The sequence below is a fragment of the Staurois parvus genome, unplaced genomic scaffold (assembly GCF_062004578.1).
Source record: "Staurois parvus isolate SC_StPar_1 unplaced genomic scaffold, SC_StPar_1.0 ptg000263l, whole genome shotgun sequence".
In the NCBI taxonomy this organism is placed as follows: domain Eukaryota; kingdom Metazoa; phylum Chordata; class Amphibia; order Anura; family Ranidae; genus Staurois; species Staurois parvus.
Window position 1 is genome coordinate 4,547,428 of NW_028318059.1, and position 14,795 is coordinate 4,562,222.

At 43.0% G+C, this 14,795-nt stretch overlaps 1 protein-coding gene across 5 annotated transcripts in view; it reads right to left on the minus strand.

Moving 5' to 3' along the window:
- Window positions 1-14,795, minus strand: part of COASY (Coenzyme A synthase) — a 223,500-nt gene that overhangs the window by 126,605 nt on the left and 82,100 nt on the right. For 3 of the 5 annotated variants that reach the window (XM_089681296.1, XM_089681297.1, XM_089681300.1), the window contains one exon: window positions 14,297-14,486. The exons of 1 other annotated variant lie outside the window; for it this stretch is intronic. In XM_089681296.1, coding sequence (XP_089537422.1) covers window positions 14,297-14,486 — 190 coding nt within the window. Of the gene's footprint in view, window positions 1-11,176; window positions 11,754-14,296; window positions 14,487-14,795 lie in introns of those variants that run through there. One more of the 5 variants, XM_089681299.1, reaches the window with a different exon arrangement.

A 14,795-nucleotide genomic window follows, 5' to 3' on the forward strand; every position in this document is an offset into this window, starting at 1 on the left:
TCTCTTGTGTCACATAGAATTATCATTCTTAGTTCAAAAGTTTTTCTTTCCTGAATGGATTTGAAATTTCCTTTAAGAACTAAAATATTGAGGTCTCCCAAAGTGTGGTCTGGTTGCAAACCAGAGGATAAAGGGGGAGCAGTTGTTGTGATGGATTCAAACAAATACATACAAGAAGGCCAGAGGCAGCTGGAAAATGCCATCTACTATAAGAAACTGGATTATGATCCAACCCAGGACTTTGCAAAGCAATTAAAAGGTCTCATTAAAACACTTCCAGCCCACCTACATTCAGAAGTTATAAATGCGATTCCAGATCATCCAGAAATCAGGGACTTCTACATGCTGCCCAAAATCCACAAGCCAGGAAATCCAGGCAGACCCATCATAACAGGTATGAGCACACTCACCGAACAAATCTCAGGCTTTGTAGAAAAAATTTTAAAACCGTTAGTCAAGAATACTGCTAGTTTCCTGCAAGACACAAGACACAACTGACTTTCTGAACAAGATCAACAACATACAGCAATTACCATCTAATACACTTCTAGTGACTAAGGATGTATTATCCCTGTATAGTATTATCCCTCAAGGATGGATTAGCTGCATGTCACAGATACTTATCATCCTCACCAAACCACAAATACACTGCTGAGGATGTTACACAGCTCATTGAATTCATACTTACACACAACTACTTTACTTTTAATAAAGACATCTATTTTCAATGTATGGGTACTGCGATGGGAAGTAAAATGGCACCCCAATATGCCAATTTATTTATGGCTGACCTGGAGGAAACATTCTTGAACAGCATGGAACAAAAACCATACAGATACTATCGCTATATTGATGATATTTTCATCATATGGACAGAAGGTGAAGAATACATAAAACAATTTTACTCATTGATCAACACTTTTCATCCATCAATCAAACTAAAAATGGAATACTCAAACACACATCAATGTCCTAGACACCACAGTATACATCAGGGATGATACGCTTCACACCTCAATATACAGGAAATCCACTGACAGATGCAACTACCTCCACAGTTCTAGCTTCCACCCCCAACACACAAAACGTGCCATCATACACAGTCAGGCCATTAGATACCACCAAATATGTTCTGACCCAAGAGACAGAGATAAACATCTCAAGACACTAGCAGACTCCTTCCATAAGAAAGGTTACATGGACAAAACTATCAACAACAGCATAAACACAGCTTTGAGAACCCAAAGAGAAAATCTACTTCAGTACAAGGAGAAAAAAAACAAACAACTGTGTACCTCTAGTAACCACACACAACCCAGCACTAGAAGGAATAACAAAAATAATCAAAAATTTACAACCCATCATAACAGAGGATGGAACTCTGAAAGAAATATTCCAGCAACCACCAATACTGGCCTTCAGACAACCCCCCAACCTCAGAAATAAACTAATCAGTAGGAAACTTCCTTCTGATTATGATGTCACAAATAATGGAAGCAAACCCTGCAATAAAAAACACTGCAAACTGTGCAACCAAATCAATCCATCAAAAAGTGTCAGACACTCAAAAGGGATCTTCAATATCTCCGGATCATACAGCTGCACCTCTAGTAATGTTGTGTACCTTATCCAGTGAAGAAAATGTAGCAAAGGATCTTATGTTGGCGAAACAGGACAGAAGTTGCAAACAAGGATGAATTTGCACAGACATACCATCAAGGAACATAAAGAAGATGACCTTTGCACACCTGTGGGACACCATTTCACACAACAAGAACACACTTTGGGATACCTCAATATTTTAGTTCTTAACCACTTGCCTACCGGGCACTTATACCCCCTTCTTTACCAGGCCAATTTTCAGCTTTCAGCGCTGTCGCACTTTGATTGACAATTGCGCAATCATGCAAGATTGTACCCATATGAAATTTTTATCATTTTTTTTCTCACAAATAGAGCTTTATTTTGGTGGTATTTAATCGCCACTGGGCACTTTACTTTTTGCGCTATAAACAAAAAAGTGCAAAAAAATTTGAAAAAAAAGTTTCTTTGTTTCAATTATAAAAATTTTCAAACAGGTAATTTTTCTCCTTCACTGATGTGCGTTGATGAGGCAGCACTGATGGGCACGGATATGCGGCACTGATAATGGGTACTGATAGACAGCACTGCTGGGCACTGACTGGCAGCACTGCTGGGCTGCACTGATGGGCACAGGTGGGTGGCACAGGTGAGTGGGCACAGGTTGGTGGCACTACTGGGCACAGGTGGGTGGCACTACTGGGCACAGGTAGGTGGCACTGCTGGGCACAGGTGGGCAGAACTTGTGGGTGGCACTGCTGGGCACCGATCATCAGGGCACTGATGATCAGTGCCCTGATGATCGGTGCTGATCCCTGCTCTGACAACTGCCGGTTCTCGGCAGTACTTTCCTCACGATCTGACAGCGCGAGGAAAGTGCAGCCGAGAACCGGCAATTGCATTTCCCTGTGATCAGCTTGTCATTGGACACGGCTGATCACGTGGTAAAAGGCCACTGTGATTGGCCTTTTACCACGTCACGTGATCAGCTGTGTCCGTAGGACACAGCATTCACCGGGTGCGCGCCCCCGGCAGAAGAGCACGTTCTGGGAGGACGTCATATGACGTCCACCCAGAACTGGCCAGCCGCAGTGCAGCCATCATTTGGCTATCTGCGGTCGGCAAGTAGTTAAAGGAAATTTCAAATCCATTCAGGAAAGAAAAACTTTTGAACTAGCAATGATAATTCTATTTGACACAAGGGATAACGACCTGAATTTAGACATGGGATTTCTCACTCATTATCCAACAGTTTTATGACTATCACTTCAACCATGACTGCCTCTGAGTGTTGTCTCCCACCCCCCCCCCCCCCGACTTTGCTTTTGCTGTGTCTTATCTCTGTTCTCTTTTTTTTTTTTCCCATCCCCTGCATCTCTTTCAACATTCTGCTAAAACATTGTGATCAGTACTGCTTGGACCTGAAGAAGGGGACATCCCCCGAAAGCTTGTCCTCAAAATTGTATGTTAGTGCACATAAAAAAAGTATCACGGACAGTACTCAATTGTTTCAGTCGCAAATGCACAAATACGTCTACAATCACCTCAAGCGGAAAAAAACTATATTTTCTCATTTCTGTCATAAAAAATATCCACAAAACTCAAATGTTATAAATTTAGGGCAAAATGTATTCTGCTACATGTTTTTGGTAAAAAAAAAAATCCCAATAAGTGTACATTGATTGCTTTGTGTGAAAGTTATAGTGTCTACAAACTATGGTATAGATCACTTGAAATTTACACAGCTTTTACTTTCTGACTGCCTATCACATTTCTTGAGGGACTAAAATACTAGGATAGTACAAACACCCCCAAATGACCCCTTTTCGGAAATTAGACACCCTAAGCTATCTGCTGAGAGGCATATTGAGTCCATGGAAGATTTATTTTTTTTCCACAACATTTTGGAAAATGACAAAAACAGGTTTTTTTGTTTTTTACACAAAGTTGTCACTTAACCTCTTGCCGACCGCGCATAGCCGAATGACGGCTTCACTGCGGCCGGCCAGTTCTGAGTGGACGTCATATGACGTCCTCCCAGAACGCGCTCTCCTGCGCGCCCCAGGGGGCGCGCACCCGGCGATCTCCGTGATCGCTGTGTCCTACGGACACAGCTGATCACGTGATGTGGTGAAAGGCCGATCCCACCGGCCTTTTACCACGTGATCAGCGGTGTCCAATGACACGCTGATCACAGGGAAATGCAAGTGCCGGTTCTCGGCTGCACTTTCCTCACGCTGTCAGATCGTGAGGAAAGTACTGCCGAGAACCGGCAGTTGTCAGAGAGGGGATCGGCACCGATGATCAGTGCCCTGATGATCGGTGCCCAGCAGTGACACCCGCAAGTTCCGCCCAGCAGTGCGCCCACTAGCCCCGCCCACCCGTTCCCAGCAGTGCCCCCACCTGTGCCCAGCAGTGCCCCCACCTGTGCCACTCTGCAGTGCCACCTACCTGTGCCCAGAAGTGCCACCTACATGTGCCCAGCAGTGCCACCCACCTGTGCCCACCCACATGTGCCCACCAGTGCCACCCACCTGTGCCCACCCACCAGTGCCACCCACCAGTGCAGCCCAGCAGTGCTGCCAGTCAGTGCCACCAGTCAGTGCCCAGGGGTTGTGCCAGTCAGTGCCGCCAGTCAGTGCCCAGAAGTGATGCCAGTCAGTGCCGTCTATAAGTACCCATCATCAGTGTCACCTATCAGTGCCGCCTATCAGTGCTGCATATCAGTGCCGCCTATCCGTGCCACCTCATTAGTACTGCCTATCAGTGCCCTTTAGTGCTGCCTATCAGTGCCCATCAGTGCCGCCTATCAGTGCCCATCAGTGCCGCCTCATCAACGCAAATCAGTGAAGGAGAAAAAATACCTGTTTGAAAAATTTTATAAAAGAAACAAACTTTTTTTTTTTTTTCAAATTTTTTGCACTTTTTTTAATTTATAGCGCAAAAAGTAAAGCGCCCAGTGGCGATTAAATACCACCAAAAGAAAGCTCTATTTGTGAGAAAAAAATGATCAAAATTTCATATGGGTACAATGTTGCATGACCGCGCAATTGTCAATCAAAGTGCGGCAGCGCTGAAAGCTGAAAATTGGCCTGGTAAGGAAGGGGGTATAAGTGCCTGGTAGGCAAGTGGTTAAATAATATATTGCTCACAAAAACCCGGGGTATATGGGGAATTACACCCCAAAAGACATTCTGCTACTTCTACTGAGTATGGCGATACCACATGTGTGAGACTTTTTGGGAGCCTAGCCACATACAGGAGCCTGAAATCCAATGACCACTTTGAAAGCCTGAAGATGCTTAACTTCTTCATTTCACTTCCTCAATACCTATCACAGTTTCGGAGCCTATGAAATGCCAGGATAGCACCAAAACCGCCCCAAATGACCCATTTTTGGAACGTAGACACTCCAAGGAATTTAAAAAGGAGGCATGATAAGTATTTTGCAGATCTCATTTTTTCTCACAAGGTTTTGAAATATAAAAAAAGAAAAGAAAAAATATGTTTTTGTTTTCTTTCTTCATTTTCCAAAAACTTGTGGCAACAAATGAGATCTGCAAAATACTAACCATGCTTCTTATCAAATTCCTTGGGGTGTCTACTTTCCAAAAATGGGTCATTTGGGGGGTATGGTGCTATTCTGGCATTCCAGGGCCCCCGAAACTGTGTTAGGTAGTCAGGAAGTGTAATGAAGAAATAAAGCCCTTTAAAAGCCTGACGGTGCTTATTGGATTTTGGGGTCCTATACTTGGCTAGACTGCCAAAATGTCTCTCACATGTGGTACCCCCATATTCAGGAGAAGTAGCAGAATGTATTTTGGGGATTAATTCCACATATACCCATGTCTTGTGTGAGCAATACATTATTTAAATGACAATTTTGTGTAATTTTTTTTTGTCATTTGCCAAAAACTTGTGGAAAAAAAATAAATTTTTCTATTGATTCAACATGCCTCTCAGCAAATAGTTTGGGGTGTCTACTTTCCAAGAAGGGGTCATTTTGGGGGGTGGGGCATTTTATGCCCAGCATAAGTTTATGCCACACATCACTCACTCTTCTAACCACCTGAAGACCAAGCCTTTTCTGACACTTTGGGGTTTATTTACTAAAGCTGGAGAGTCCAAAATCAGACTCCCTTCTGCATAGAAACCAATCAGCTTCTAACCTCAGCTTGTTCAATGAAGCTTTGGCAATGAAACCTGGAAGCTAATTGGTTTCTATGCAGAAGGGAGTCTTGATTTTGGACTCTCCAGCTTTAGTAAATAAACCCCTTTGTGGTCACATTAAAAAAAATCTGTATTTTTGATGGGAAATTAATTTGAACCCCCCAAACATTAAATATTTTTTAGAGCAGACACCCTAGTGAATAAAATGGTGGGTGCTTCAATTTTTTTTTTATCTCACATAGTACTCACACAGCAATTTTTCAAACGCAATTTATTTGAAAAATATACACTTTTTTTAATTTTAATGCACAAAAACACAATATATTGGCCAATTATTTGGTAAGATATAAAAGATGATGCTATGCTGAGTAAATAGATACCAAACATGGCACGCTTTAAAATTGCGCATGCCCCGTACAATGGCGACAAACTACATACATTTTTAATATCTATAGGCAAAGCTTTAAAAGCCTTTGCAAGCTACCATTTTAGATTTACAGAGGAGGTCTAGAGCTATAATTACTGCCCTTGATCTGACGTTCATGGCGATACCTCACATGCATGGTGCAACCGCTGTTTCCATACTGGCACAGGGTCAACCCTTACGACCGCAGGTGCGCGTGTGCACGGGGGGACGAGGGTACTTTTTTTTTGTTATTCCGATTTATTTAATTATTTTTACACTGTCCCGTTAATTTTTTTTTTTATCACTTTTAATGCTATCACACGGAATTCAAATATCCCCTATAACTTCAATGGGCATTGTCATATATTCTTTTTTGAGAAATCTGGGGTCTATCATACTCTAGATATCTCCTCTGCCCTTACATTATCTAATCTCACCAAGATCGGTGTGATCAGATGCTTTCCCAATTTACAAATGGCGCTGTTTATATCCTGCGCAACTGAAGTGATGAAATGCTCGTAGCTTCTGATTTCTTAGACTATAGAAATGATTGCCACCATTCCGGTCTCCAATCAGCTCTATGATCAGCTGGCAGAAACACCGGCTGCATTCTCAGGTTTCCCCGATGGCACGGGACTGCCCGAGAAGGTCGTGGAAGGCAGCAGGGAGAGGGGGCATTTTCTCCCACTGCTTGTAAAAGCAATTCTGCAGTTAATTAGCCATTAGGATTGCTTTTACATGAAAGACCATCGCTGGCTACAAAAAACGATACCAGGATGATGCCTGCAGCTGCAGGCATCACCCTGGTATAACCATTCAAAGTCCAATGATGTACCAGTACGTCGCTGGTCCTTGTTGGGTGTATATGCTATGTTATTTTTTTTCTTTATACAGCCTGTGGGCTGAATGGAAAAAAAGAGAAGAAATCTCTGCCAGAAAAAAAAAGTGTGTGGTATGCCCACCATTAGAAAACTTCCCTTCATCCACCCACTTCTAATGGTGGGCACACATTAAATGTGCCAACAAATATAAAATATATATATGCCGAAGCATAGGGGCCATCAACCCACTGGCCACCCCAGGCCGCCATGCTTCGGCACATATGCTCTTTTTTTTAACTGCAGATGAAAAATCCCATCCAACAGCACTGCACACACCTACTTATGTATATTCTGAAAGCAAGACCCTATTGCTGTCAGAATAAACAATTCAGTGCTGCAGTTTGACATTCCTGCAAAGAAATCAACAATGGTTAACAATAAAACAGTAACTCAATAAAAGAACTTTATAATTCAAATATCTCTGCAAGGAAAAGTGTGTGGTGGTATGCCCACCATTAGAAAACCTTCCTTCATCCACCCACTTCTAATGGTGGCACACATGAAATGTGCCAACAAATATAAAATATATATATGCCGAAGCATAGGGGCCATCCACCTACTGGCCACCCCAGGCCCCCATGCTTCGGCACATATGCTCTTTTTCTAAACTGCGGATAAAAAAATCTCATCCGACAGTGCTGCCCACACTGATTTATGTATATTCTGAGAGCAAGTTCCCGTTGCTGTCAGAATAAACAGGTCAGTGCTGCAGCTGAAAGCATTCCTGCAAACAGTAAAGGTTAATAAAACAGTAACAATAAAGCAGTAAAAGTAGAACAATAACAAAAATGACAATAATAAAAACTATAACTATTTTTGGTTTTTAACATTTTTAATTTTTTTGGAGATTTGTACTTTATTTTTTTTTAACTTCTTTGTTTTTTCAAACTTTAACATTTAACATCTAAAACAGATAGTAGGGTCTCTCCAAATGCAATAGCCAGTTTCCTGACTACCTAACATCTTTCGAGACCCTGTGTAAATGTGCCCTGAACTGTGCCGTGCTGTACCCTATACTAATACTCCACTAGTGTATGCTAGAGGCGGAAGCAGTTCTTGACGCAGAGGACAGGAGGGACAATAAAATGCCTCTCATGCAGCTGGCTAACTGCATCTGGGTTGGGGGTTTGGGGTGCAGCACCTCCTGGATACAAAAGGGCCCTGATGATCTCTAACTGGAATTTTAAGTAGGATCCACTATGTTCAGTTACTTTGTAAAAAACAAAAGCATTATATATAGCCAATTGAAATAAATAAACAGACACTTTTTTGTACCAGCGTCTGGCTTTTCGGGAAACTAAGTACGGCTTCATCATCTGGTCGTTGAAGTCCACCCCTCCCATGTTAAAGTTATAATCGTGGACACAGAGGGGCTTCTCAACAACACCAGCTGCCATGGCAATTTGGATGGTCGTATCTGCGTGAATGGAAGACAGGAAGAAACATCCCGTTTGTCCTTCCACTTCACTGCAAGCAATTCTTTGTTTCTTAAGCAGGCTTTTTCCCCCTAAGATGGGTATTTACAAGCCGTTGGGGGAAGCACTGGCGATTAAGTCGCACAGTGCCACATGCACAAATTCCAAGATTGTACAAATGTCTAAATAGTGGCACGCTTGAATAAAAATTGTCCACGTATAAGTGGTACCCCATATGGAAAAAGGATGACACCAAGTCCCAAACTATCTTGCCACTTCTCCCCATGTAGTGTGGGCATCCGGGGGGCTCCACGTGACTATCTTTTCCCTCATAAATCCGAAACTTACATGTATAGCCTGTTGCCCTCTCACAGGTCTTATACACCTTGACCCCATATCTGGCACGCTTGCTGAGGAGAAATTGTTTGATTACAAGGCGGCCAGAAAATTGAACGAGGGACTCATCGATGCAGATGTTTTGATGGGGAGTATACACATCTGCAAATGTTTGGTTAAAGTGATTTACGAGGGGCTGAATTTTGAGGCGATCAAATTCAGGGTCACCCCGGGGACGACGGAGTGTGTTGTCGTTGAAGTGCATAAAACGCAATATCGTCTGACATCTATGCCTGGCCATGACAGCAGAGAACACGGGCATGTGAAGAAGCGGGTCGGTGGACCAATACAACTGCAATTCATTTCTTTTAGTAATGCCCATGTTGAGGGTTAGGCCCGAAAAAACTTTAAATTCAGAAACTGTAATGGGTTTCCATGCGAATGTTCTGGCAAGGTGTGAATTTGGGTTGGCGGTGATAAATTGTCGTGCATATAAATTGCTTTGATCCACAATCAATGCATAAAGATCATCTGTGAGCATAAAGATCATCTGTGAAAAACAGCTAAAAAAAAAATCAAGGGCAGTATTTAAATTTGCTGTTTCCACCTGAATTCCGGGTTGGGCAGTGAATGGGGGAAGTAAGTGTTCTTCAGAATTTGTGGGCTGCCAATCGGGATTTGCAAGCACATCCGGAACGATACTAGGGGCTCTACGGACCTGTATGCGAATTCTTGGTGGCCGCGGGACACTACTTGTGCTCGCCACCGCACCAGCTTGTACTGCACTTATGGGACTCGCCATGTCACCAAGTGATACTGTAGTGCTGGTATGTATAAGACCAGGACGTACTAGGCCGCTGGTGCTCGCCAGTTCACCAAAAGGTAGAGTGGCACTAGTACTGGCACTCTGCTGCATATGAGAGTCATCATGCGTTTGTACCACCTCAGCAACCTGGAAATGGGGTCGGGTACGCCTGATCTTAGCAGGGACCTCTTTTCCGTCGTCTGAGCTATCTGTCAGGGTGCCGCTCCTGTCTACAGGTTCATATTCTGAGGCGGATTCTGTCAGTGAGTCTTCCCCTTCACTCTCACCTGACATGCTCAGAATCCTGTAGGCCTCTTCACTAGAGTACCATTGCTTGGACATTTTGGCCACTAAATTTACAGGTACCTAGTGCGACTCACGGGAAAAAGAGCGCCTGGCTGTTAGGGACTGCTTGAACCGCTACAAAAAATTTACAAACAAGTGCTAACAGAGATCAGGCCTGATTCTGTGAACACTGCGGTTTTGTGTGTAATGTATCAAGTGACAGTTATCTACTGACACTGCAATTGCTGGGGGAGAAGGGGGCGTAGAGGCTAAACACAGGTGCTGGCAGGTGTTGGGGCTGATCCCGCTAATGCTGCGTTTTTGGGGACACTATAGTAATATGAACGCTGGTATAGCGCTGATCTGATCAAAGATATTGATCCAATCAGACACTATACTAGCAATGGAGGTTTAGCGTGCAAGTGAGCGTGATCCTGGCAATCAAGGGGTTAAATGTGATTAATGGTGTAATAGTGGGCAATCTGACGCTATCTGGGAGGGGCGCTAACTGACGCTAACACTATTGGGAGTTGCCAGCGACACTAATACAGTGATCAGTAAAAATCTGTTCACTGTAATCAATGACACTGATGACAGGGCAGTGAAGGGGGTTAACGGGGGGGGGGGGGGGGAGATCAAGGGTTTAAATGGGATTACTGGTGTACTAGCAGGCAATCTGACGCTATCTGGGAGGGGCGCTAACTGACACTAGCACTATCGGAAGTCACCAGGGACACTAATACAGTGATCAGTAAAAATCTGTTCACTGTAATCAATGACACTGGTGACAGGTCAGTGAAGGAGTTAACTAGGGGGGGCGGTCAATGGGTTAAATGTGTCCTAGGTGTGTTCTAACTGAAAGTGTTGTACTTTTTATTCACGTTTTGTATGTTTTCTCTCTCTGGGACGGAATGTGCCCAGGCAGAGAAGAATCACACCATATCCTGTCCTGTGTATCTGTCAACACGGGACACGATAGGACAGGGACCAATCATCCGACTTCAGCCGGATATCACTGGCTGAAACCGAATGATTGATTCCTCGGGGATCGAATCGTGACACCTGCGGGTCGGCGGAGGCGCGTGCACGCCCCCCTGCCCGCAAAAACAACGGTAGTGCTATTGCCGTTTTATTGCGTGCTCTAGCACAGCGGTGCCGCCCTGCCGCAGTATATACACTGTGGCAGGTAGGCAACAGGTTAAAGAAAACCCCTTCCTATTTCATTCTGTCAGCAAAGGCACCACATGGAAGAGAAATGTCACAAGGCCTGAAAGATAATTTCTTTACACAAGAAAGGTAAAAGCTACAAGATCAGCAAAGCTTTACTTGTCAGAATACTGTAGCAAAAGTGATACAAAATTTAACAAAGATGGAACTGCAAACATCTCACATCTGGGTCGCCCACAGAAGTTAACAACTCTTAACACCTCATCAACAGGAGCGTCTTCTGATGAAAATGGTTGAAAAAAAAATTGCCATGCAAGTTCACTGCAATTAGCTAAGGAAGTAGAAAGCCAAACTGGGGTGATTGTTTCCAGAGACACAACACGGAATACACTGCAGAGAAATAACATGCATGGTTGTCGTCCACAAAAGAAACCTCTCCTAAAGCCCATGCACAAGCTCGCCTAGAATTTGCCAGGGCCCATGCTGAAAGAGAAGACGACTACTGGGACTCTGTACTCTGGAGTGATGAGACCAAGATAAATGTTTTTGGAACTGATGGCTTCAAAACTGTATGGCGTTGCATAGATGAGGAGTACAAACAAAAATGCGTGGTGCCATGGTGGGGGTAGTGTCCTTCTGTAGGGCTGCATGAGTGCTGCAATTCATTGATGGTATCATGAAGTCACTCTCCATCCAGCATTCAGGCTCTAAAAAAGGACATTCTTGAAGTATAGGAAAAGATAAGATGCTGCAATATGTCATCAACTTGTTCATACCATGCCTAGAAAACTTGGTGCTGTCCTTACAAACCATGGAGGTCATACAAAATACTTTATGTAGTAGTTTTTGTTGTGGGGTGTATTCAGTTTTGTATCAACTAATTAGAGTAAAACTGAAGATTTTGTAATCTACAGTCAGGTCCATAAATTTTGAGACATCAACACAATTCTAACATTTTTGGCTCTATACACCACCACAATGGATTTGAAATGAAACGAACAAGATGTGCTTTAACTGCAGACTGTCAGCTTTAATTTGAGGGCATGTACATCCAAATCAGGTGAACGGTGTAGGAATTACAACAGTTTGCATATGTGCCTCCCACTTGTTAAGGGACCAAAAGTAATGGGGCAGAATAATAATCATAAATCAAACTTTCACTTTTTAATACTTGGTTGCAAATCCTTTGCAGTCAATTACAGCCTGAAGTCTGGAACTCATAGACATCACCGGACGCTGGGTTTAATCCCTGGTGATGGTCCGCCAGGCCTCTACTGCAACTGTCTTTAGTTCCTGCTTGTTCTTCGGGAATTTTCCCTTCAGTTTCGTCTTCAGCAAGTGAAATGCATGCTCAATTGGATTCAGGTCAGGTGATTGACTTGGCCATTGCATAACATTCCACTTCTTTCCCTTAAAAAAACTCTTTGGTTGCTTTTGCAGTATGCTTTGGGTCATTGTCCATCTGCACTGTGAAGCGGCGTCCAATGAGTTGTGAAGCATTTGGCTGAATATGAGCAGATAATATTGCCCGAAACACTTCAGAATTCATCCTGCTGCTTTTGTCAGCAGTCGCATCATCAATAAATACCATCAATAAATACAAGAGAACCAGTTCCATTGGCAGCCATACATGCCCACACCATGACACTACCACCACGCTTCACTGATGAGGTGGTATGCTTAGAATCATGAGCAGTTCCTTTCCTTCTCCATACTCTTCTCATCACTCTGGTACAAGTTGATCTTGGTCTCATCTGTCCATAGGATGTTGTTCCAGAACTGTGAAGGCTATTTTAGATGTCGTTTGCCAAACTCTAATCTGGCCTTCCTGTTTTTGAGGCTCACCAATGGTTTACATCTTGTGGTGAACCCTCTGTATTCACTCTGGTGAAGTCTTCTCTTGATTGTTGACTTTGACACACATACACCTACCTCCTGGAGAGTGTTCTTGATCTGGCCAACTGTTGTGAAGGGTGTTTTCTTCACCAGGGAAAGAATTTTTTGGTCATCCACCACAGTTGTTTTCTGTGGTCTTCCGGGTCTTTTGGTGTTGCTGAGCTCACTGGTGCGGTCCTTCTTTTTAAGAATGTTCCAAACAGTTGTTTTGACCACGCCTAATGTTTTTGCTATCTCTCTGATGGGTTTGTTTTTTCAGCCTAATGATGGCTTGCTTCACTGATAGTGACAGCTCTTTGGATCTCATCTTGAGAGTTGACAGCAACAGATTCCAAATGCAAATAGCACACTTGAAATGAACTCTGGAACTTTTATCTGCTCATTGTAATTGGGATAATGAGGGAATAACACACACCTGGCCGTGGAACAGCTGAGAAGCCAATTGTCCCATTTCTTTTGGTCCCTTAACAAGAGGGAGGCACATATGCAAACTGTTTTAATTCCTACACCGTTCACCTGATTTGGATGTAAATACCCTCAAATTAAAGCTGACAGTCTGCAGTTAAAGCACATCTTGTTCGTTTCATTTCAAATCCATTGTGGTGGTGTACAGAGCCAAAAATATTAGAATTGTGTTGATGTCCCAATATTTATGGACTCGACCGTAAGTTATATTATTAACCTTACTTTCATGTAATGAGCTAAACAAATGTTCTATAAAACTCAAATTTTGTCAAAATTTTGGAAATTGTTCTTGTGTTCATTGAAATATTGATTAAAATCTTACTTTTCAAAAGAGGTGTACTCATTTATGCTGAGCACTGTACATCTGTAGTGTTTACTTGTCTTTCTCCAAAGTGAGTGTCATTTCTCTCTGACGCTTCCTTCCTCTGTTATCAGCATGAGTCACTTCTGACAAGTTTTCCATGTTTTTGAGATAAAAATGTGATGGGGAGGGAGCTCATCACACAGCTTATCTACTCACAACACAGCTCTGCATGTTCCTTCATTCCTGTGCAGCCTGTGGAAGGGGGTGTGTCCATTTCCTCCAATCTGCTCTCAGTTTACAAGAGCTTTAACTGTAGCTCCCTGCCCCCTCCTCTGTGATATTGACAGACTAAGAAGGATTTTATCTAAATTCTGCCCTTTTGAAGGAATGTAGAAAAGAAAACACTGCAGATAAACAGGAAAAAACGTATATAGGAGGATTTGTTTCACCTCAGTCACTTCAATGGGTAAATGTAAGGGTTTATAACCACTTTAAACACTCTACAATTCAAACAAAAACTGGGCTTTCAACTGAATTAACCTTTGAGCAAACAAAATAAATGACTTGCATTCATGCATAATATACCTGAGCCAAACTCATCAATGACTAGCTGGTATGCTGGTCCTCCAGGCCTGTAACTTTCGTGTCCTAATGTATCACAATCTATGAGAGCAGCTCCAAGGGTCTCCAGCCTTTTTGCAATGGAAGACTTCCCACTACCACTGCCTCCTGTTAAACCAATGATGTAAGGCCGAGATGGGATACTGGGGTTCACCTGCAGAAACATGAACTAGTTTCACTTGTAAAATATAACCCAACATGTTGACATTTCTTTGTTTCTTTTATTTTACATTAAACAGGATTTTTCGTTACTCACCATAAAATCCCTTCTCTGAGTTAATTGACAGACACAGTCTCTCTTCTTTACCCATGACCAAACAGGGTTTTATAGGCCCACCTACAGGAGTAGGATACTACGCAGAAAAAAAAACTCGGCACCTCCTATAGGCAGTCCTTGCTGGGCACAAAATCTCCTCACAAGCAGTGTCAAAAGGTAGTGGTGCTGTGTCTGTCAGTAAACTCA